We start from the raw sequence: 25,388 nt of genomic DNA on the forward strand, positions 1-25,388 counted from the left end.
ATGTATTTCCAAGCTGCGAAAAAGTTGCTTCTTTTCTTTATTCAAAGGGTCATTTCTAAATTTATCTCCTTTAGTCATCGAGAATATAGAGCTCGTAAGGATGATACTATTAACTTCTATCATGTCTTATCTTCCGTTGTTATTAATGTTTCTGACTTGAAGAAACAATTGGAGGATGTCTTTGGATTAGCTGAAATAAGTTAAAAAAGAAACAAAAAAAAAAAAGGAGATGGAAGCCTTCTGGACTTAGTAGCGTAGGCCCCTGTAGAAAGAGGCAAGAGAAGAACTCTATTCTCATATGGCATGTGTAGATTAATTTATCGTTGGAAACCAAGAAAGCAACTTCTTCAAGATGTAATGAAGTTCATGGAGAAATTCATACTTTGGAAAAAGATTTGAGTCATCAGTTTTCAGATGGTTGAGGAACTTTCAGAAGAACCAAAGCTTTCATAAGATGAATCGGAAAAGCAATTAGCCGCATGGAGAATATCATGCTATCAACAGTAAATCCACTGATATTATTGAAAAGTTTGCAGCTTGCACAAGAGAGTTTGAGAAGCCCCCGTCTTTTCCACTTTCCTTTTAGAATAAATGATAATGTCCAATCATGCATGCTTTCTTCCTTCATATGACATAGCTCCTTTATTTTTTTTAAAAAATAAAAGGGGGAGGTGAAAACTCCGCCCGCTTAGCAGTCCTCACTGGACCTCTTTTTCACTAGAAAATGTTCGATGCGGGTAGACGGGATGACCATCCTTACTCACACTCTCTCCGATCCGTAGGTTGCCCTACGTATGAGTATGTCACCCCAGCGCTACCTCAGTACCGGTAGACCAGATGGCGACTCCACCGGACAGACCCGACGGGGGCATCCGATCTCCACATTTAATCGACGTCCGCACGTTTTGAACCTGGGCCACTCCGATAGAATCTTAGCTCCGTTCCAACCGTACTACCATCTTGGTGGCGACATAGCTCCTTTTGGTTCAAAACAAAATTCTCCTCCTTTTTCTTTGCTTTGCCTCAGTTTGTGCAAGAAAATGTATTTCACACTTAGTTTGTAGAATAATAATATGTCACACTTCATTTATCGCTTAGAAAGTAGATTGCCAGATGTACTCTGGCAAGGGAAAGTTGGCTCATGCCGTTATGGGCTGCCCCGGCCCAAGAAAACTTTCAGCCATAAAGTGGGCTCCCCAGTAAAACCGTTCGCTTCACCACGCCCTAAACCATCAGAGGAATCTCAGCCGTCCAAACGCAGAATCCTACACCGCGCTAGGGTTTATACACCGGCCCGCGCGCGTGGTGAGAGAGAGAGAGGGAGAGAGAGAGAGAGAAATTGAAAGGAAACCCTCGCCGCCGCCCGCGCCGTCGCCGTCGCCGTCGCCATCGCCGTAGCCGTCGCCATGGTCGGTCTTTCTTGTCCCGAAGAGATCATCATAGTTCCTCCAATGTCTCGAGATTCTTTGGATCGATTTTGGGTCGATTGATCGTTTGTTTCTTGTCTTTTGGCGCAGTCGCTGATTGCGAACGAGGATTTCCAGCACATCCTTCGTGTTCTGAACACGAACGTGGATGGAAAACACAAGATCACGATCGCCCTCACCTCCATCAAGGGTATCGGCCGCCGATTCGCCAACATCGTCTGCAAGAAGGCCGACGTCGACATGAACAAGAGGTAAACATCTCTCTTCTTCTCAGCGCGTGATCTTACGATATCTGTAGGGTTTGGTTGAAGTCCAACCGATCCGTCGGCTTCTTTTTTTTTCTTTCTTTTTCCTTTTTCTTTTTCAATGAAAATGCTATTGCTGTCATGTTTTGGAAATGGAAATCTGTCTCTTGGTCAGATTGCAGTATTTTTCCTCCTCATCTGCTTTATCGAAATACTTTTCTGGCTCCCTGATGTTTCGTATACGTTATTGATTCTTCTTTTATTCCCGAAGTTCTTGCTTTAATCTTTTTTGGTTGTCTTGGGTGCTTATTTGGGGACCCCGGTTTTGTAATTTTCTGTAAGAAAAATGTTCTTTTTTTCCCGCTTCTTTCTTGACAAGCAATATCCTGAATGCAGCTACGTTACCGAATCCTGGTTTACCTTTTGTTCTTTTGTATTTATTTTACACATATGCGTTGTAATTTTCTTCTTGTTGTTCTGTTTTTTGTAGGGCTGGGGAGCTCTCAGCGGCTGAGCTTGAGAACCTCATGACGGTTGTTGCGAACCCTCGCCAGTTCAAGATCCCAGATTGGTTCTTGAACAGGAAGAAGGACTACAAGGATGGTCGGTACTCGCAGGTTGTCTCCAATGCTTTGGACATGAAGCTGAGGGATGATTTGGAGCGACTGAAAAAGATAAGGTTTATAAGTCAGACAACTTATTTTATGTGTTGCTGTTGCTTATAATTCATTTTTCAGTTTCTGGGCACGTTGATGTTATAAATCCTTATAATATATGTAGCTTCTGTGGTATCTGTTTCTATGCTTTGGCAACAAGTCTTGAGAAATGGTTGGATTTTTTGGAATTGGTTAGGTGTGAAAAATTTAAGTTCAGGTGTTGCATTCTCGTCTCAGAAGTTGTGGCTTGCAGGCACTCTTTATATAGTGTTTGTTCTGTTTCTTCCATTTCATGTATTATTTCTCCTTGCATGTTTTTCAGTATGTGTTGTTTGAATCTTTAGCTGTTAGCTGTTATTTGATCCCCATTGAGACCTTTTTGTTCACTTAGCAGTCCCAGATCTGTGCTTGAAATTTATCTAATCACGCACGAATAAATTCTGGTAACGTTCCTTTTTACATATATACTTGCATAGGTATCATCTCTCGTTTTTCTTGTTGGTATAAGGTAGCCCAATAAACTTATGTTGTTGGTTTATCACAAAAAAAAAAAAAAACGTAAGTTGGTGGTTGTTGTTGTTCATCGGTATGTGATGTTACCTTCATTATGGATCCCTTTTTTCTTAAAAATACATATTTAACTTTTGTGATAAGGGAAACATTCATTTCAAGGTTTTGGCCTTGATTTTGGTTGAGGAGTTGATTGATGGTGCATCTGTGAGTTCTTTTCTTGCTTTCTTTTCATTAATAAAGAAAAGCTTGTTGCAGACTAATCTATACTTAATCTTTGTTACCCTAGGTCTATGTCTATAGTTTCTCCGAAATCGCTTACCTGTCTTTCTGAAATCTTCATAAATTTAATTATTAGGAAGAACCTTGACATGAAACTGTAGAAAGTAATAATGCTAAACATTTGAAATATAACAGTATAGAAGTTTTAAATTCAACATTATAAAGATATTTAAGTCTCATGGATACTTCTAAATATATCTTAAAAAAAACTTTGTTCTTTACAAGAAAATGAATTTTTTACGAGTCATCTTGATTTTATGATACATCCTAACATTTGCTGTGCCAGTTCTAGGCTCCGTACCGGTTGCCCGGAGTCATGGGTCGGTACGGCCCCGCGCCATGCCTTGTCGGCCTAGTACCAACACAATGGAGGCGGGAGAGAGGGAGAACATGAGAGAAGAAAAGAGAGAAAGAGAGCGGGGGAGGGAGGGAGAGGAAGAGAGAGGCTAACCGAGGCTGGCCGGCGGAGGCCGAAGATCCGCCTCCTCCGCCTAGCCGGCAGAGGCCGGGGAGCCTCCGCGTGGAGGTAGAGACTAGGGAGATGCAAAGGCAGGAGAGAGGGAGAACATGAGAGAAGAAAAGAGAAAAAGAGAGCGGGGGTGGGAGGGAGAGGAAGAGAGAGGCCGACCGAGGCTGGCCGGCGGAGGCCAGGGATCCGCCTCCTGCAGAGGCCGGGGAGCCTCCGCGTGGAGGTAGAGACTAGGGAGATGCGGAGGCGGGGCTCCGCCTTCGGTCTCTTGTTTCGTTCGAAGCAGGGGCCCAGAGGGGGCTCCTTTTATTTTTGCCGATTTAAAATTGAAGTTGGCAAACCCATTACCTATTTCATTTACTTCAACTTAAAATCCGCAAAAATAAAATGGGCCCCGGGCCTCTGTTTCGAACGAAATAGGAGACCGAAGGCGGAGCCCCGCCTCTGCTTCTCCTCGCCCTCTGCCTTATCCATGCGGAGACTCCCCGGCTGGCCTCTCTCTTCCTTCTTCTCCCTCCGCTCTCTTTTCTTCCTTTTCCTTCTCCGCCTCCGGCAACGGGGTCTTGGTTTCGATAATGGAATCATCCTGGTGCGCCCCTGGTACGGCTCAGAATGCCTCGAGCCAAATGGTTCATGATGGTTCCGCCAACCATGGTACATCAAAGCAAATCCTACAAGTATTCACAAAATCTCCCAACATAGTTGAGTTGCAAATTGACATTGTTGATATAAAATGTTTCTTGCTTTGTTCATTATGTTTTAATTGTTCTCAAGTATGAGGAATCCTGGAAGTTGCATGTGAATGTAATTAATTAAGAGACTACAATTGCCTATGCAGTAAGATTGTTGGTTATTGTTGTACATTAGTCTGTGATGTTACCTTTGTCATGGATCCCTTTTTTCTTAAGAATGTCTATCTTACTTTTGTAATAAGGAAATATTCACTTTACGGTTTTGGCCTGGATTTTGGTTGAGGGGTTAATTGATGATGGATCTGTGAGTTCTTTCTCTTTTTCTTTTGGTTTAAAAAAAAGCCTTTTGCAGACTAATCTATTCTTAATCTTAGTTATTCTAGGTATATGTCTACAGTTTCTCCTAAATCACATACATGTCTTTCTGAAATATTCATAAATTTAATTATTAGAAAGAACCTTGACCTGAACCTGTAGAAACTAATGATGTGAAGCATTTGAAATATAATATTGTAGAAGTTTTTAATTCAAATTTTAAGAGATAATAAGTCTCTTGGATACTCCTAAATACAATTTAAAAACTTTGTTATTTACAAGAAAAATAATTTCTTTTACAAATCATCTTGATTTGATGGCACATCCAAGCAAATCCTACAAGTATTCATAAAATCTCCCAACATAGTTGAGTTACAAGTTGACATTGATATAAAATGTTTCTTGCTTCGTTCGTGATGTTTTAAATGTTCTTGATTATGAGGAATCCCTGAAGTTGCATTCGAATGTAATTAATTGGAAGAGAGAACAATTGCCTATGCAGTAAGGTAGTAACATGATATTGGTCTTGTCAGGGTTTGGAAACTTGGTTATGGGATTTGTATTGGTCATCTTGATAATTAAGTCATTATCTAGTATGGGTTTCTAGTTTACCATTAAGAATACCTCTAGTAATAGTGCAATCGTTTCTATTTTTCCTCACAGATTTCATCCATGTGGGCTCATGTCACCTTTTCTGATATTTAACGCAATATTCTCCATTTTTTGTGCTAATCTTGCTTGCTTTCTTCCTGTGTGGTAGTCAGTTTTCTAAGCCAGATAACATCGGATGTGATTTTTAACAATTTTTCAATGAATTAATATTTGATTGAAGACTGTATGAGAATATGATGAAGACACATGGTTGATCTCTAAAAATTAGAAGAATGTTGAAATTTATAGAACTATAACGTGCTAATAAACATTAGCCACCATTTAGAGCTCAACATGGTTTTGCTTGAAATATGCTGGATGCACAGAACCTGCAGCCTGCATAAAATACTAACGAAAATCATGAAATAGTGAAATTTTTATTTTCTTATTTTAGTAGAAATCTGTATTTCAATTTTAGTCATATTATTAACAGTGATGTGATTTTTCCAATTTTCTTATTTTAATAGAAATTTGTATTTCAATTTTAGTCATATTATTAACAATGAATGAGATTTTCCCCAAAATTATTGGAAATCAACACTCAAATGCTTGAAGATCCTACTTGAAAATTGCAAGATCAAATTTAAGACTTGAGAAATTTTTTCATGAAATGATATAACTCTCTTTAGCAAACTTCCTCTCTCTTGACTTAAAAGGAAGGAAAAAAAGAGAAAATGGCCAAAAAAATGAGACCAGCCACTAATATACACTGCAAAGTTGCTCCGATGCTTTCTTTTGATCTGATTATTTTCATTTGAACAGGGGTTGATTTTTACCTAACTTCCAGCTAGATCATTTTGTTTCCGTGTGAAATTTAAAATCATGGTTTCTTTTTCCCTTGCTGATTTTGGTCTCTCTCTCTCTCTCTCTCGTGTATATGCTAACGATGTCATGGGTTGACATGTTACGTCTAATCCATTGTGTGGGCTTGGCCATTTAGTGTGGACCAGAAAAAAACCCAAGTTAGAAGTGATATTTTGCATATGTTTGGTGAGCAGGGTGTTCCAGATTCAGAGGTTTTTCTGTTTTATTGGAAACAATTATAAGATTAACAGTTTGAGCCATTTGTTTAACTTCCCTTTAGGAATTTTCCAGAGAGAGAGAGGAAATGCGTGCCTATATATTATTGGAATGATAGAATCAACTGATTTTTCTTTTCTTTTTTTTGGTTTTGGTTTTTTTGTTGTTGCTAAGTGGGGTTTAACAATATATCACGTGTGGAAGGCTGTTTTGGCTAAATTAGTGGGCAAAAAGTTGTGGTGGAATCTTCCTTGTTGTCATTCATTGTTGACTGCACAAGGAGGTTACTAGACCAGATGGATTATCTAGTGGTGGTATCCCCTCATGTTGCTACCTAGAAATATGAAATCTGGTGTTTGTTGCCCTTGTGATGCCATGTAGAAATATACAATCTGGTGTGGACTTTAGAGTTGGATGAGTGAAATGCATGGCTCAGAAGTGAGAGTTTGCCACAATACTATGGAAGCAAGTAACATCTACGAGAAGTTCTTGACTCATGGAATTAAGGTATTTTGTAAGATATAACTATCCAAACATGTCTTTGCTGCAATTGGCCAAGGTAAAACAAAAGTAATGTTTGCTATTACAAAATAATATATATACATATATATGCATATATATGTATGTACGCATGTATATACAGTATTTTATTCTTACAACTGTTAGTAGGTGCATTATCAACAGAGGACTGAGTATGTTAAGTAGTCTGGACTCAATTTGTTCTTGATGGCAAGGCCTGTTGTTAAAGCTCCTAAGTAAATTGCCAAGGAGGTCAGGGGTTCTAAGGTGTGGAATGAGAACATTTGAGGGAATGATATCATGTGGTGGCCGGTGGTGGACAGAGTGGTAGTATGATGTTGAAGTGGCTATTACCAAATATATGTCAATAGTATTGACATGTAGAGCTGTATTTGATCCCGCTGACGCTCAACCTGTGTATATTTCTGGACAAGCTAGGCAGCTGAGTTGGTTGGTCTTGCTACCCTCGAAGAGTTGACCCTTCTCTGAGTTTCGTTGAGTACTTTCTGAACTTTGAATTGCAAATGATAGGAGCACTTGTGAGCATCGTTGTTTTCTGTTTTCACGGACTCTGTTGGCACATCAATGTGGAAGCAATATCATAGGCATGTAATCAGCCATCGGCTAGGTACTGCAGGGCATCTGATATTCAGAAATAGGATACGTTTGCACCCCCGCTTCTTGTTTCTGTTGAAGTCTTTGATCTCTCACTGGAAGCTAAGAGACTTTTGTATCTCAAATTGTTGTAGTAAAATGAACTGAAGAAGTCAATGGTCATTCAATCATTGTTTGATATTTGGTCGTCTTTAGTTATTGCTTTCATCTCATAGGATGCATTTATGAGACTCTACTTGAACCAGTCGACTTAAAAGAAATTTAAAAAAAAAGAATCGAGTTCTTTTCAAGAATTCATGCCTGTGTACAAGATGTTTATGCACAATTTTTTCTGCTGCAGGAACCACCGTGGTTTGAGGCACTATTGGGGTCTTCGTGTCCGTGGTCAGCACACAAAGACTACTGGCAGAAGGGGAAAGACTGTTGGTGTGTCAAAGAAGCGATGAGCATAGCCTTCTATATCTGCTTTTTAGACATGTTCTTATTGTTTTAATTTTGAACCTTGATGTCTGGTAGTGTTTTTTTTTCTCTCATTTTACTTGGATGTGAACTACTTATGGATATATTTTAGATATATTCTTAGATAACAGTTTTGATAAATAAAATATTATCAGTGTGCTTGCGGTGATGATGACAATTTGATGAACTTTTTTTTCTGGACGAGGTGTGAGTTGGTCAACTTTTGTTTTGGTCTGTGATCTTTTGGATGTGGAACATTTGGGTATCGTTTGTGATGACTTCTTTTTTATATGTTTCTGTCACTTCCTGTTATATTGTTTTGGATGTGGAACATCATTCCCGTGTTGTCGCCTTGTGCGAAGCGACAGGGAGATCTTGGTATTTGGATCATGAGTATCTGCTGCTGGGAAGTTTATTCTTTAGCTTCAGGGAAGGCAAGCTTATTAATGTTACTGCTTCTTGGTTCGGCACCATGTCACTCTGAGATGCGAACTGTAATTAATCCAACTGTAGATTTGTTCATTGAAGGAAACAGGAATTGGAATCGTAATGAAGGCTTTGCCTGCAAGTGATGGCCGAGCTGCTTCACCATCCATCCATCCCCTGTTTTATCTCTCCGCCAGTATACTCTCTTATTTACTCCGGGACATTTAGAAGTCAGCTCGTGGAATGATCAACTTCATAGCTTCTTGTCAGGTACTCTCTTCCACCACTTGACTTCTTTTCGCTGGATATCCCCCATATAGGTTGTGTTAAAATTAACTTGGATGGATGTTGCCATTCCAACTCCTTTATTATTGATTCCTCCTTTTCCACTTGATACAAAAATGATTCCTCCTTTTCCACTTGATACAAAAACATAGCTTGGGATTGTCTCTGAGCTACCCCTGCCCAAAAAAAAACAAAATAGAGGGTGGTCTCTGAGCCACCCCCTCGTCTCTGGGTACTCTCATTTGGGGCTCCAAGGAAATTTGTCCACTCTGCTATGATTACCGGTGGCCAGCTTCTTTCCGGCCCAGCTTTGAAGGGACCCACTTGAGCCTGTGATTGGATTGGCTGCCTGACACACTTTTATTCCAATGTTTTGTATGGTCCTAAAACTTGAAAACATGAATTGTTAGTCCTCAAGCAATCTAATTCAATATATACGTATATGCATATATGTGTGTACATATACATACAAACATGCACACAAACATATACATTCCAAATTATTATTTTCTTAATTATTTAACTGCATATGTTACAGATACAATTCAACCATAGCATTTAATTCCAGACTCATGAATCATTAAGAGAGAGGGAGCTCAAGTGAAAACATACCACTCGATATTCCCTTTATGATTATTTGCAAAGAGACCTCTTAAAACCTAGCAACTTTCAGGGTGGCAAGAACTTCTTGAGATAAAGGATTTGTTCCTCTTGCTGACACGAACAGTTTCTACTCAAGGAAATCGAATCCCAGGGACTAGCTACGAAACTGTCTTGGGGGCAATTTCAGCTAATAGTGGTGGTTTGTTTTTTATTTATGGATATGGTGGCATTGGAAAAACCTACCTTTATAGGATTAGTCTAGCTGTAGTTGGAACTAGAGAAAAATTACGTCAGCTGTTTTATCTCCTGGTATCGCTGCTTTACTGCTACTTGGTGGGAGGACTGCACATTCAAGATTTTGTATTCCTATAGCTTTTAGTGAGTTCAGTTTGTGAGATTAAATACAGTAGTCATGCTACAGAGTTAATGGTAAATGCAAGTATTATTATTTGGGATGAAACCTCAATGGCTCATAAGTACTGTTTCGAAGCTATGGAGGAGAAGTTTAAGGGACATATTGCACCATGTAGATCCTAAGAATGCTTATAAACCTTTTGGAGGAAAGGTAGTCCTTCTTGGCGGAGATTTTAGACAAAATTTGCTTGTTGTTTCTAAGAGTCAAAGAGAACATATTGTTCAAGCTTCTATTAATAGATCATATCTGCGGGATCATTGTCATATATTTAAACTACAAACTAATATGAAATTGATGAACGGTGAAGCTTCTATCACGAGTACTTGAGATATTTTTTAATTCAGTGGCTGGATGCTAAAATTTGGAAATGATGATGTTGGTGAAGGAGATGGAGAGTATTTGGTTGAATTTCCACCAGATTTGGTCTGTCGTACCACAAAATGATGCAAGTAATGATATAATCTATAGTATTTGTTCTGATTCAAGTTCAAAATTGCTGGACAGAGAATATTGAAAGAGAGGGCTATATTTGCACCCACTAATAAAATTATTGTTGCAATAAACGAGAGGATAGCTTCTTCAATATCTGCAGAGGAAGTTTACCTAATGCAAATTTAATTTGCAAAACATCATCTAATTGTGCAGAATAAGATCTTTTGTATCCTACGGAGTTTCTTCATACTCTGAAATTTTCTGGATTTTGAAATCATGAGCTGAAGTTAAAGGTAGAAATTCCTGTAATATTATTGAGAATTTGAATCAAAGTGCCTAGCCTTTGTAATGGTAATAGATTGGTAATTACAAGATTGTCTTCTAAAGTTATGGAAGCTGAAATTATCAGTGGAAGTAATATTAGTTAGTGATCATGTGTTTATTCCAAGAGTGGTCCTATCTCTAACTGAATCCAAATGACCTTTCATATTAAAATATAGACAGTTTCCTCTTGCTGTGTGTTTCTCTATGACTATTAATAAGAGTCAAGGTCAATCACTAAAGCAAGTTAGGATATGTTTGCCAAGACCTGTATTGAGTTACAAACAGCTATATGTTGCATTGTGTAGAGTGATAAAAGTGTTGATTGATAATGGTGAGTATTCTAATGATTATTGTTCCATGAGGAATATTATCTAAAGAGTTTTTTTTTAATCTGCCTGCTACCATTAATGTATGAGATTCGTAGTAAATTACAATCAAACATAAAAGAAATTACCTTATACGGGTTGATATTTTATGCTCTATTCTTTATATTACATGTCAATTTTTTTTATTTCGATTTTGTGATTAGTCTAATTGTTTTTTGTTACACTTTAATGCATATTAATTATAAGTTCTTAATCAACTCAAAGATGCAGTGCAATTTACTAAATGAATTAACAGGTGAAGTAGATGACTAGAATATCGAAGTTAGAATTGACAGAATGTAGGATTCAATTAATATAAAGAACAATAATGAGCTTATAAGTTTGGATATGTCATTTATTAATGAAGAGGTACCTTTCTGCTTTCTAATTTCAGATTTTTTTTTCATTTTTTATATTCTTAAAATTTGGGTGTGATAATTATTAATACCATATTTTTGGATATGTTGATTTGATAGGATAATCACATGCATGCTGTAATCACGAAAAACATTGTGCAAAAAATTTGTATGCTTATTGAAGAAGGGTAGATATATTTCATTACTAATTTGAAAGTTGCACACACCAATGGAATGTATCACCCAATAAAGAATGCTAAGAAGATTATTTTCTTGTTGACCGCAAAATTGAAAAAGATACCAGAATATAGGATATCTCCACCTCCGCACAAATTCTACTTTATAAATTATGATGAATTAGCGAATGAGTCAATAATCATATCTATCTCAGTGGTACAAAAAATAACTGGTCTTGTAATCTTTTTAGCTATTAATTATTTGGTTTTACTTATGAATACTATTTTTCTCTATGTTTTGCTGATGTTATTGGAAAATTGGTTGCTATTGGTCTTTTAGAGAATACTCATATTCAAAACTCAAAATGTACAAAGAAGAAATTTGAAGTTGCTCATGCTTGAGTATGTAGTTTACTTCATGTATAGTATATTATTAATTTAGAAGTATATTATTTGTCTTTCTGATTCAATTTGGTATTATTGTAGGGGACTGAGTACAAACATCACCCATTGGGGTAATGCTATCAGCTATATTACTGACACTAAATTTTTCCAAAGTTCTGCTCATCCAGATTTAACATCAATAACTGTTAAAGAACTTTTGATGCCAGACATGCATGTTGCTTTGGTGTGATGAGATCAGAACAGGTGCATTGTGATGCCTTCTTCCATAGCAACGTAAAGAAGGGCATTCATGGGACCACAAACAGGCTACTGTTAATCAGCAGGGGTAGCAGCATATGCAAAGTGATGCGAGGTGGAATTCTCTTTCGCCCTCTTCGGCCTAATGGCTAATGGTGGTGCAGGAGTTGGCAACAAGCAAGGCCACTTGTCCCAAGCACTTGGGGCGAGAACAATTCCAAGACCCATCTTCTCCCTCCACTTGCCACCGAGGAGTTTTGAGACATGTCCGTTACAAGTGGGACATTGCTCCGGGACCAAATTAATAAAAAGGTGGGACATCGTTGTCCCTTGTCTATCCCATGTACTGTTTCCTGCTAGCCAGTCGTCCCATGAATATGGTCATTTCTTTACAAGAAATCAAGTGTATGTATTCACTTTGAAAATTACTTGCATATTTCATATAACAGAAGTTGAGAGATCATGGCCCTCTCTTCTTTATATGTACACACAGTCACAAACAAAATTGAGTCATGTCGCATGTTGTTGGCCTCAGAGCATAAAAAGAGGCTATAAGTATCACCTCTGTAGAATGACTAAGTGGACTGAGAGTAATTTTTACAAGAATAATTGGATCATTTTGGATATCTAAAATTGGTTCGCAACTAAAAAGGTAAGGTTGGTCGTCGCACTGATATATCTGCCATTATGTATGGTGTCTGATACCAGATCACAATGACTATTTTCTCATAGTAATAAGAGTAGTTGTCTCTGTACTAGTATAGTCCGTATGTTTTATGCTGAATGGTCAACAGCTAAGTATATGGCCAAATCCTTGTACCGACAATGATACCTTCGACTTTGACTTTGATAGAAATTTATTGTTCCCTGTCACAAGTGAGAATAAGAATTGTTCCAACAACGAATCCATGTATAACAGTTTATTCATATCAGAACAAGGACACATTAGAGAAGTGAGTCATGGTACCAAGCGAGTCATGTATAATTATTATTTATTTTAGATATAATAAAATGATATTCAAAGCTGCTTTTAGCATGCATTAGATTTTTATAATGTCTAAATGTAATTCAAGGTTTTGACGGGCTATTAGATTGGTTGGCATGGGTTTGATGGTGCAATGACTTTTTCCAATGGACAATGGAAGGTAAAGAAAAGTGGAGGGACTAATACCAAAATAATTGCTATGCATAAAGGAGGACTTCTCTGTCTGCTAGGGCTTGGAGTGCTTAGATATCTTTACATATAGGAAGTTTGGTCCAACCTTGCTTCGTTATGAATGTAACGCACCTATTCAGTAAGATAACCTATGGTAGATTAGATATCCAAGTTGATCTTGGATTCCCACACTTGTCTATCAATCTTGACCTTCTATGATCCCTCTTGAGTCTCACCAATCTTGAGCTTAATTCCTTTTGAGCAGGAGAACAAGATCTAGAGATTGGTTCATGTAGGTTGACGTAATAATCCAATTGAGCTCATATTTTGAACCAAGACTGAAACTTATCCATGTATCATAGTTTACTGGAATAGCTGACTCCTAGGGCTAACCTTGGGTGGTTGACTGGCTCTACAAACCCTAGGGATGGTCAGCTAGAATTAGGGTTTTCTAGGTGGTGACCAACTCCAAGGGTTTATCGTTGGTTGGCCACTAGCACTAGGATTCCATCCTAATGGGCCACGACATTCCTAGAAACCAGGCTGGCGGCACAAGTATCCTAAAATTGCTACCCTAGGGTGGCAGCGGCCCCTCTTATCATACATAGGAGAGGGGGTGGAAGGTGGAGTAGAAATAACAGACACTACAATAGGTGAATGCCATGGTTGGAGAGTGTCCAAGAGAAGTGCTGGTAAATGTAGTGTGCTTCCTAGATAAAAGAGGTAGGGAGAGAAGGAACAAGAGAGAGATTAAGACAAAGAAGTGACTTCTAGGTAATTGTTGGAGGGCTTACCAAATGTGGGTACTCTGTCCAATTCTTACAGATACCTGTGCTCTTCTTCTTCATATATTGTCTGTATTATTTTACCATCTTTGCAGATATGCATCTATTTTATATGCATGCAATCTATGTAGTCATAATGATTTATTGAAAAAGTGCGATATTGTTCCATTCTATTTATATTATCCTACTGCGTGATGCCTTGTTGGACCACATCAATGTCCTTCAAAATATCAAAGTTTTGGAATAATCTAGCATGCCTATGCCATAAATAATGATGTGCTTTTGCAATGGCTACAAGGAAGTTAGGTAGTACCCAATACATGTCTAAGCTTGAGGTTGCTTATTTACTAGTTACCTAAACCAAATGGAATGATTGGCTAAATAGGGATATTACTTGTTGAGGATTTGGATTTCACTTATTTTTTCCTCTACTTTTTTTTCACAAAATTTCCCTCTAACTCATTTGGTTCATATAGTGTGCAATTTAGTAGAACAATAGATTTTTAAATTTGTGTTTGTATAGTAATTCACTGCAAGTAAGTAATTAACCACTTTCATACAAATTTTTTTATTTGGATTGGAGCTAGAAACAAGTTGAGCCTAGTCAAGCTTTAAGTTATATAATCTTGTCTTGTTAGATATGGAAGAATATTTGATGAGCTGAAGGAGAGCTTGACTATAAGTGTACGGGTTTGATTTTCTTTTTCTCTAATAAATATAACTTCGGCAGGGATAAAGCTTGAGCTTTTACTAATTTTGAGCTTTTAATTTTGGCTTGTTTAGCAGTTGAGCGTTAAAATAAATTGTAAACTTAAAACGAGCTTCAAATGCGTCTTTGTCAACTATGTGAACCGGGGGTTGCCTCAACGACAACACCTCTATACTCAAGGCTAAAAATAGATCAGATACGGATTGGATGCTATTATATTCATGTGTATTTGTTTTAATTATGCAAAAATCAATCATATATACATATTAATCAAATAGAATTTATATCTAGTTTTCTTGTAAATGGATATGAATGCATATCAGATGGTGAAAGTATATGGATATTAATATAGAAATAATTTGGATGGTGAAAGTTTGTGACCGCTTATCAAAGATATCACTAATTAATGAAAAACATATTAATATAGTCCGTTATTTCTTTTAAAATTTATGACTATTATATAAGATTAAAGAGAATTACAAGTAGAATCAAATATTTGATGTATATTAGGTAGTCATTATCTATATCTATATCTAGGGTATAGGGTACGCATACAGATATTAGATGGATGCTTAAATTTATATATCTATTTAGATAAATTCAAATACAAATATGAATATGGATGAGTGTTATCCAATCCACTTATACCCCTAGCTCTACTTTAAGAGGCAGAGATTCTATGTTTAAAATTTGGATGGTCGAGGGGCAAAGAGAAACATAGGAATAAAGAAAGATACGCCATGTGCGTATATTCGATGTTGTTTAGTTGTCAAAATTTGTAGCATTGGAATAATAATTTAATTTTTTTTGAAAACGGCAAAACTACTTTGAGCTGTTATAGTATATTTTATACGATAATATTAATATTTTTCAATATAATATTAATCTTAATATATATTATATATTATATATAATATATCCTTCTATCATAATGATATTTGAAGAATATAATATAAATAGGATTCTTATATAGGGATATTTCGTATGATAATATTAACGTTTTAAATATAAATATAGACATTATAATATTCTTGTCTTAAAAAATAATATTATACAATTGTATTGGAATAATATATTAGTTTATTATATTAATAGGTGTACATGATGCTATAGATAGTATGCTCTTGTCCGCTCGCTACTTCTACCCGCCGGGGTCGTTTGCCGGGGAACTCCGTTACTTCACGGATTAGCAAGGTGCCCTTTTTCGACTGTCTAAAAAGTTGGCTACTATTCCTGTGGCAAAAGGAAACCCTAACCCTAGTTTCGGTTACCCACTTTCCCATCCACCTATCTCGGAGGGTGCTTTCCTCCTCGCCCGTCATGGCGGCCCGACGGAAAAGAAAGTGGAGACCACCTCACCTTGGTGGGGAGCAAATGGTGCGCGGCCCAGTTGGAATCGATCCATCCATCGTGGATTCGGAGGTCGTCTTTCTTATCCGCGTCTGCCCACTCATTATTCGCCTTTTCTCTCGGATTCGGAATGGCTTCCTCCTCTCTTTCGTCCTCATTCTATCTTTCTATATGTATACCCCTTTCTTCGTTAAACACTATCTCCGGGTGGATCGATTTCGCTGAAGGTGTCAGAGGTTTCTTTTCTTTGATTTTGATTTCTCTTTGATTTTGATTTCCAACTTCTTCTTCTTTCTTCTTTTATTTAGGGAAAGATTTCTTTCTGTCGGGGTATCCAGGTATAGGTGGGATGGGTGAAATCAAATCAGAAATCTAAACGTAAGGTTTCCTTTAGATGAGAGATGAAATTAGGCATGACAAAAATGGATTTTTCTTGTTGTTATTGTTGTTGTTGTTACTTGAAACATAAGATGTACGCCTTTTACATGTATGGGAGCAGGATGTTGTGATTCACATGGCTTTGGCTTTGGCCTTGCTAGACGTGTGGATCGGCGCATTGTGCGCGGGGTGCATAACACGTGCATGGGCATTCGTACATAGGAGAGTCGTGTCAGCCCTGCTTATGAGATACCATCCATACCTGCCATGTTGCAGGGTTTATGTGTAAAATCATAAGTTTGGAGTCCAGCAAATAGTTTTTTTTCTTAAAAAAAAAAGTAAAAAAATTGGTCAAAGTAAATGAAGAATTGCATTGCTTCTTGGATTTTATGGCGATGGCATCCAGGGTATCATGCTGTGCTTTTCTATTTACCAAGGGCTCATCCCAAGTGTTGGCTGGTAGAAAGGAGCCATTTCCTGCAAATGTGATGTTAGAGTCCATGTCATAAATTTAGCATTTATCTGAGGTAGGCTTGAAGTGGCCCAAGTATAGAAAGGAAGAGAGGGGGAGGTTCATATGGATGAGGTCTTCATTGTAGTCATGTTTTATGTGGTGGAGGTCTTAACTTCAATTTGACAGACTGAGACAAATAAAGACTGGCTAAAGAAGGATAATTCTTTAGTTGAAGTATGATTCAACCCTTTCCCAGGGAGATAGGGAGCAATTGCAGAATATATTGCCTTTTTGAGGTGATTTATATATTGCAATAAATATAGGGGCATGTGCAAATGCATTTTAAGAAATTGAAAAGAAAGAAAAATAATCAGAATGACCCTGTGAGATAAAGGTTGGAAGCAGACAAGGACCTTGAAATAAATTATCAGAGAGGTACTTAATTTCAAGTTTTCTCTTGATACATCATTAGAATATCTTTCTTTAAATAAAATTTATTTAAGTAATATATTCCAAATAGGAACATTATAAGCCTAAAAGCTCAACTTTGCAAAACAAAACTATGAAGGTGGTGGATTGGAGATCCGTTCGGGATAGTCTTCCATGAAAATGGTTCAAGGATTTCTCATTTACTTTTGAAGGATTTCTCAAATAAGCGTGACAAAATAAATCATATTTTATGCTTCAGGAGTCATGACATGTTTTTCACATGTTCTTATTAGATTTAGACCCATCTGTAGGTGCATGTGGACTGATGTGGCACTATCCTATCAGATTAGATGATTTATCTAATTTAGTTGATGATAATAAATAGGTTTTCCTGTCCCTGGAAAAAATTAGATACATGCAGCCAGCCCTATTTTTTGCAATTTAATTAATAGCAATAAACATGCAAAAAATTAAGTAAGTTTTAATCTTATCTCCTCTTTATAGCCTGAGAGTGTTTCCTTTTGTTCTATATAAATTATTAGTAGGCCTTCCATGATGAGTCTCTATTATCTGTTGTACGTACCTTTCCGAGATCAACAGGTGGTGGCATTTAACAATAGTCTTGTGCATGCAAATTGTGCCTGAAACTGAATCTGTCTTTTTTTTCATTTCCTTTCTTCACTTAGGCGGTGCAGGGTGAGTCATTAACATAAGCGGGAATTCCAGCTTCCAGGTGGCCTTGCCTGCTGTGGTTCCGGTGAGGACGCAATTAAAGTTTACCTTTGGACCACCCTGTTAAAAGACAGGCTTATCTCCTTGGGCTTTATTTACCTCCGTTGGGCTCTGGTGTTCTAATAATCTCTGGTTTCCGTGTTTCGGAGTCTCCTCCTTTTCGTGTTTCAGAGGAACGAGTTCTTGAGACACAATGAATGCTTTGGCTGCAACTAGTAGGAATTTCAAGCAGGCTGCTAAGCTGCTGGGTTTGGATTCTAAGCTCGAAAAGAGTTTGCTCATCCCGTTCCGAGAAATCAAGGCAAGGTGCTTAAAACCTTTGTTCTTTTTGTTTTTTATTGTAATTTCTTTGACTATGGTTTCTTGATTCTTTTGAAGATCCTGCTTCTGAATTTTATATATATATATATATATATATATATATATATATATATATATATGTATATGTCCGTTTTTGTTGTTTTGATTTAGGACCTGACCAGATTTACCAAGCTAAGACCGAATGGTTGCTGACTTTTTCCCCCTCAAAGAAAAAAAAAGGAATACTGAGGAGATTTCTGAAATAATGGGTTTTATAGCATTTTGAGAATTGTTCATGTTCAAAATGTTCGTAATTTGGAATGCTTTTTCTTCCACATCATTTAACATACTGGTGTACACTGGATCAGTTTCAACATCCCATGAAGATGGTTGTTAAGATTTTCCTTTTTATATTTACTTTTTATTTTTGTAAAATGACTTTTGTAATCCTATTTGATAAACTTCTATTTTGTTTTTCCTTGCAATCTTTGAACCAGACTATTTGATGGACCAAATTTAGTGTCCGAAAAGTTTATTAATTGGCTTCTTGATTGATTTTTCAGTAATTAATCAGGCCAGTCGGTCTGTACCCTTCCACTACAGGGGTTGCTTTGTTGATATGCAATTCTGTTACTGTTGTGTTCAATATGCAAGACAGTAATACAACTGTAATAGCATCTGAATTTTAATTGCAGGTTGAATGCACGATCCCAAAAGATGATGGCACTATGGCATCTTTTGTGGGATTTAGGGTGCAACATGATAATGCCAGAGGCCCAATGAAGGGTGGAATCAGATACCACCATGAGGTGGGTTAAATTTGATTCTTTTCCCTTTTTTTATCGGTTGAAGTATCTTTATTATCGGACAAACTGTTCTTTGTCTGCCTTTCTTCTGCACGGTCTCAGTGGATATTATCATGCAGCACAATGAAATATTTTTTAGTAGTTACGCTAGATGCAATTTTGGTTATTTGTGAAGTCATTGACATTATATCAATAACAATTCTGATTGTTCAGGAAAAATTGAGATCAGGTGCTTTTACTTCTCATGTATTTACTTATCTCAGAAATAATAATAAAGAAGCCGAAAGGATGGACTTTCTTCCAAATAACTCGTATACGACAAACTTATTTCCTCATTGTAATCTCAGCTGACAAGCATTTAGTAGTCAAGATTTGTTCTGTTTAGTTCCAAGGCATATTTCATCGTGCTTTGTTTTGCGAATTAATTACTGGCTTCTTTCATTTGTTGCACGAAGAGATAAAACAATTCATTGACTGTCTTTTTAACTCTTATGATGGGTAGCCCAAATAATGATAACACTTTACAAATTCAAGATAATATGCATTTTACTTAAATGAAGAAGTTCATCAATTGAGTATTAGTGGATATTGCATTAATTATGCTTCCAATATATTCTTTTCCTATTACATGCTTGTAAACTTTGTAGCATTATTTTATTGTCACTTGCAATATTTACTATTGACAAGACAGTAACATAACCTTTTCTCTCCGTTTACATATAACTGAGAAACCTTACCCTATCAGCTTTCAAGACATAATTTGTCCATTCCCTTATAATTAAGGCCATTTCATCCATCATATCAACTGTACTCAATCATTTTACAGCTTCTTCAAATTCCTTTTGCTCTTTCCTTTCTCTTGTCAACCCCCCCCCCCCCCCCCCCCCGTGCCGCGTTCTCTCTCTCATTATGGTAGGACTGCCATCAATCTCGTCAAACACCACCTGAGGTTCTAAAGCAGGATCTTGTCCCATAGGAACAAGGTGCAACCATCGGGCTGTAGCTGCCTTTGAACTGTGCTCTCATAGATCAAATCTGCCTCCCTACTAGGGCTCAAAACGGATTAGATATGGATCGAATATAAGCATAGTGGCATTTCTATCATTTTATATAGTGAATTTGAATGCAGATACTGATAGAAGTTGGATGCTAAGATTTATATTCACATTTGTTATAAACAGATGCAGATATGAATTAAATATCAAGAATATGGATATAAATGCAGATATAAATAGGAAAAATTAACCCTTGTGAGTAGCGTATCATTCCACTTTTGTTTTAAATTAAGCACACGTGTTTTAACTTTCTTTTCTTTTGTTCCCGTAAGGCAAACAAATGATTGGCATCTAGTCATTTACTTAATCACATGTTTATTTTAGTGGTTCCAGATAACTCTGTTATGTTGCTCACTTTTGCGCTAAATAACTGATTGTTAGGGAAGCAATCCACCCTAGTTAATATATCACTGTATAGAGTGAAAAACATGTTGATGCTGTCACTTATTCTTTTTGGACATATGAGAGTAAACAGGGTTTATAAACAGATTTGGTACAAATCAAATATTTATGTTACCATATTTATGTTGGCCTTTCTTAGATGGGTGCAAATACAAATACGGATACTAGTCAGATGCTGAAATTTGCATCAAAATCCAGATAAATTCAGTTATGGAAGCCAATCCAGACATAAATCCTCCAATCTGTTTCTACCCTTACTTCCTACCAAGGCCTTCTGAGCCTTGCATAGCTAGCAACAAACCCATAATTTATTAGTTTTTCACATTATTTTTCTTACATTATCTCTTTTCTTGCAGGTTTCAACAACATTACTCATTTCTTGACATAAGTTTTCTCACTTCATGGAAAATGTATTCTGACATCCTCATATCCACATATTATGTTCATGTCACCAAACATGAAAATCTACATAAATTTTCATGTAAATTTTTGCTGGCATGTGACAAGCAGAGATGACTGCAACATTATGCCCTGACCTATGTACTATTTTCTTATTGAAGGTATATATGGAGCTGATTACTGGAAATAAATGCTATGCTAATTTCTTTTATAGAACAAATGGTCATCTTTACAAGTCTTCATGATTGTTCTGTCTAAAAAAGTACAAAAGGCAGAGGGCTTACACAGATGGTTACATAGATTTAATACATCTAAAAGCCACTCAAATAGTTCTCATGCTCATATCTGTGGATGATGCAGGTTGACCCAGATGAAGTCAATGCCTTAGCTCAATTAATGACTTGGAAGACAGCGGTAGCCAATATTCCATATGGCGGAGCAAAAGGTGGAATAGGATGTAGTCCAGGAGAACTGAGTATTTCTGAGCTTGAGAGACTTACCAGGGAGTTCACTCAAAAGTTACATGATTGTATTGGCATCCACACTGATGTTCCAGCTCCTGATATGGGGACTAACTCACAGGTTTTTTTTTTTTTGGCTTTTCTGTTTGGTTTTTGTTCTGTATACAATAGGAGTTTGCCTTTTCAGATACTGCATTTATCAGCAGTCTAATCAGTGCTTTCTGAGATTTGTAACAGACTATGGCATGGATACTTGATGAGTACTCAAAGTTTCATGGTTATTCACCTGCAGTTGTGACCGGAAAACCTGTTGTAAGTACAATATGTAATGGAATTTTACCTGCACTATGTGAGACTGGCCCACTATAACATTTTTGTACCGCAATTATGTTGTACTCTATTGCCATTTTTGGCAACAATAAGAGTGGACGAATTGATTTCTCTGTCTCCTTTATATATTGTCATCCTGGGTGCCAATTTATATCTGGATAGTAGCCTTAGTGTATTACACTGGGTTTTCAAATGGTTTGACTAGTTCATTTCTTTTTCTTTTTTTATTTTTTACCTTGAAGGATCTTGGTGGATCTCTTGGTAGAGATGCAGCAACTGGAAAAGGAGTCCTATTTGCAGCACAGGCCCTGCTTGCAGAGTATGGGAAAAGCATTTCAGACCAGCGCTTTGTAATACAGGTGAACAAACTCTGAGCTACCTAGTTCGTTCTATTTGTCATAAAAAGGTCTTTCCACTTACCTGTTAAAGACCAAAAAAATGAAAAAAAGCCACCGCAGTCATCTACATAGTAAAGATAGGAAAATTAGTAAACTACTGGAAAGAGAAATCATGTTGACCATTTTCTAGAAAGTAAACAATTATGATCAAAACCTGGAAAGATCATGAACTCCAAAGAATTTGATTGTATTGGTGAATACAAAATATGAAGAGAAATGATTACCAGAAGCGCAGAAGAGTTCATGTAGAATTTTGAATATGAAAGGAGATACTTTATAAACAGATGATAACTGGTTTGCTGTCCATATACTAATTCAAAAGCCTCTCCCAAAGCAACAATCTTAGAAATATTTTTCACTGAATTAACTAACCTCAATTGTTTTTCGTCCCATGAGACAAACTCCATATTCTTCTTTATGTGGTCCACGATATGCCAAGTGAGAAGTTTTTGATAACTCAGCAATCTACTTATGCTAATAAAAACCTCATCCATTAATTGCCACAGGGGTATTGGTGAAGAAGACCACCAACATAATTAATTCTGATCATCCCCAATTATGCATCTGAATGGTGTCAGTAAGGTACCATTTACTTTTGACATGGATTGGTGGAAGTGAAGTACATTCTTCATTTCTTTTGCATATGAATAAAATGATTATAGACTGTGGGACAAAGTTGGCCATCTATTTAATGCAACATGGGCAAAGTGAAGGCCACCATAATTCTAAATCACCCATGATTAATGAACGGTTAAATATCTGTTTTCTGTATATCATATCAAATCCCCTCATAATTCTAATTCATTTCTCTGAGTTTTTATCATCTCTATTTAGGACCAAAGACCTGTTTAATGTTTTTTATTTGACATTCCTGTAATCTTAGCATGAAATAGTTTCTGCTGCTGATACATGTTAACTGAGCTACTTGAAACCACCAACAAGGGAACTGGCAGTCTTGCAAAAAGTGTGATAGTAGATAAATGACATATACCGTTCTTCCTACATATTTTTGTTCAAGGTGGAACGATTGATGAACTAACTTGTTCCTTTCGAAATTGCAGGGTTTTGGTAACGTGGGTTCTTGGGCAGCTCAACTGATCAGTGAAGCTGGTGGAAAAGTTATTGCCGTCAGTGATGTTACAGGAGCAGTTAAGAACAGCAACGGTCTCGACATTCTCAAACTACTTAAACACTCCAAGGAGAGTCATGGGGTCAAGGGTTTCGGTGGTGGAGATGCTCTTGATCCAAATTTGTTGCTAATGGAGGACTGTGATGTTCTGATACCAGCAGCACTGGGTGGTGTAATCAACAGGTACATTTCCTTGTATGATGCTTTTGTCCTTTTAAGTAACAATAACAAATTATTTGTCAGAATAGATTATGCTGATTAGTACTTAAAATGTTCAGATATGCCAATTGCCAGAATAATCAACAAAATTGTTCTTTTGCTTCCTATAAATATATGAATTCTCTTTCCTCAAAAAGAAAATATGAATTCTCCACTCAGAAATTGCCTTATATACTGCTACAATAGATGCTGATTCTTCCTCTAATTGAGCATGTAAAGTTTTGACTGAGAAAGGAGCTTTTTATCATTTGGCTCAATTTTTTATGCCGTTGTTCCAGGGGAAATGCAAATGACATAAGGGCCAAATTCATTATTGAGGCAGCAAATCACCCAACTGATCCTGAGGCTGATGAGGTGAATCATTAATTATTAAGTTCAAATTTTTATGTTGGTCAAGGATATGAATAACTCTTTTTTTTCTTTCATCCAGATCTTATCAAAGAAAGGTGTTCTTATTCTGCCAGACATATTTGCAAACTCGGGTGGGGTTACTGTGAGTTATTTCGAATGGGTTCAGGTTAGTGCTACTTCTGTATTTTCTGTCTATGCCATTCTCCACATTCTGCTGTGCTCCACTGACAACAATCAGGCAGTGTAATATCCTGCATCACAATAATTCAGTTTCAACATTGATGGGAATCATGGAAGACATGCTGGTTATACCATGAATCCATCCATCCATCATTAACTTTTGATGGCATCGAGGCTCAAATTGACAATGTCAACTAAATTGCACCTTGATAGAGGTTATGAGCAAGGTTCACAATCTCGGTACTAGACTTTATACTAGTACCGTGCTAGTACAGTGATGGCATGCCCAACATGACAATTGGTGTACCGAGAATTGGTATGCCCTCACAATCTCGGTACTAGACTTTATACTAGTACCGTGCTAGTATAGTGATGGCATGCCCAACATGACAATTGGTGTACCGAGAATTGGTATGCCCTCCATACTGAGTCTCGGTTTGGTACCAATAGGGTACGATATTTTTCAATATAGGACAGTATGCACCGCTACGGCGAACCTTGATTCTGAGTCTGCAAAATCTCACAATTTGTTAATGTTGTTCCTCCAAGTTTGAGGGATAGTATTTGGGGAAAAAATTGTGTTTTTTTGGTCTATAGTTGGAGTATGTACACAAGGTGATTGTTAGCGTAACATGTATATGTATCAGTGGCATACTTTATGCTGCTTGATGGGTATATGGGCTGTATGAAAGTAACTTAATCAGCCTCTAAACCCTTCACTGTGTGCCCACAATAGTTATTCAAGGAAAAGAGTGCTTTATAAAAAGTGACCATAATGGGAGAGTAATATCATCCTGTCCAAGGATGATAGCAGCAGGATTATTATGGCTACTAAAAAGAGCTCTAGGCTGCAACCAAAAACAGGCCAGTGACATGTTTCAAATGTCTTGAGACAATGCAGGTGGTTATCATGGGACCGCCCATAGCTTCTCTTTTCCACCACTCATCTTTTTTTAGGACCAGAGGACCAGTGTCAAGTGGTCTTTTCCGCCGTGCAAGTAAACCTAGAAAAGGAAACTAGAAAGCTGTTAATCAATATATATTGCATGGCAAAATGCTTAGTTTATAATTTATAGTTGTATTCTTATTATTTATTGATGCAATCCTTTGCACAGAATATCCAAGGGTTCATGTGGGATGAAGAGAAGGTGAACTGTGAGCTGAAGACATACATGACCAGAGGTTTTAAGCATGTGAAGGAGATGTGCAGGACCCACAACTGCGACCTTCGCATGGGAGCCTTCACCCTTGGAGTCAACCGGGTTGCCCGAGCGACTGTCCTGCGAGGATGGGGAGCATGAGGGCAAGGTTTTGCTCTTTCTTGGTCCACAAACTATAATAATTTCCTGATTATCTGAGTTTAATCTATAACAACAAAGATGTCTCACACATCCTTTCTAGAAATATCATGGGAAATTTCGAACCAATTATATGTCTATATATGGTTACCTGCTCCCGACTCCTACTACACTTTCATGCTA

The 25,388-nt window shown here is 37.2% G+C and overlaps 2 protein-coding genes across 11 annotated transcripts; both read left to right on the forward strand.

Moving 5' to 3' along the window:
• The first annotated feature begins 1,284 nt into the window (after nt 1-1,284).
• LOC103723037 (40S ribosomal protein S18-like) lies at nt 1,285-8,047 on the forward strand. Its single transcript, XM_008813825.4, has 4 exons — nt 1,285-1,409; nt 1,518-1,678; nt 2,163-2,351; nt 7,742-8,047. The coding sequence occupies exons 1-4, from the start codon at nt 1,407-1,409 to the stop codon at nt 7,845-7,847; spliced, it is 459 nt and encodes a 152-aa protein (XP_008812047.1). The 5' UTR covers nt 1,285-1,406; the 3' UTR covers nt 7,848-8,047.
• Nucleotides 8,048-15,637: 7,590 nt separating this feature from the next.
• LOC103723038 (glutamate dehydrogenase 1, mitochondrial) lies at nt 15,638-25,388 on the forward strand. 10 transcript variants are annotated; one of them, XM_039114600.1, is made up of 11 exons: nt 15,638-15,728; nt 17,832-17,902; nt 18,027-18,178; nt 18,873-18,986; nt 21,200-21,421; nt 21,538-21,612; nt 21,873-21,989; nt 23,090-23,340; nt 23,655-23,730; nt 23,807-23,893; nt 25,023-25,388. In XM_039114600.1, the coding sequence occupies exons 3-11, from the start codon at nt 18,071-18,073 to the stop codon at nt 25,206-25,208; spliced, it is 1,236 nt and encodes a 411-aa protein (XP_038970528.1). In that variant the 5' UTR covers nt 15,638-15,728; nt 17,832-17,902; nt 18,027-18,070; the 3' UTR covers nt 25,209-25,388. The 10 variants fall into 10 exon arrangements, with proteins under 10 accessions (XP_038970528.1, XP_017702136.1, XP_026655755.1 ...); XM_017846647.3 differs by having other exon boundaries at nt 18,049-18,178; XM_026799954.2 differs by lacking the exon at nt 15,638-15,728 and adding an exon at nt 15,759-15,956 and having other exon boundaries at nt 18,025-18,178.

The sequence above is a fragment of the Phoenix dactylifera genome, chromosome 16, assembly GCF_009389715.1.
Source record: "Phoenix dactylifera cultivar Barhee BC4 chromosome 16, palm_55x_up_171113_PBpolish2nd_filt_p, whole genome shotgun sequence".
Taxonomy (NCBI): domain Eukaryota; kingdom Viridiplantae; phylum Streptophyta; class Magnoliopsida; order Arecales; family Arecaceae; genus Phoenix; species Phoenix dactylifera.

Coding starts and splice junctions, on each gene's coding strand:
- LOC103723037 (XM_008813825.4), top strand. Junction 1,679..2,162: donor GACGTCGACATGAACAAGAG/GTAAACATCTCT, acceptor TGTTTTTTGTAG/GGCTGGGGAGCTCTCAGCGG. Junction 2,352..7,741: donor GAGCGACTGAAAAAGATAAG/GTTTATAAGTCA, acceptor TTTCTGCTGCAG/GAACCACCGTGGTTTGAGGC.
- LOC103723038 (XM_039114600.1), top strand. CDS start 18,071: ATGAATGCTTTGGCTGCAACTAGTAGGAATTTCAAGCAGGCTGCTAAG. Junction 18,987..21,199: donor GAATCAGATACCACCATGAG/GTGGGTTAAATT, acceptor TGGATGATGCAG/GTTGACCCAGATGAAGTCAA. Junction 21,422..21,537: donor ATATGGGGACTAACTCACAG/GTTTTTTTTTTT, acceptor GATTTGTAACAG/ACTATGGCATGGATACTTGA.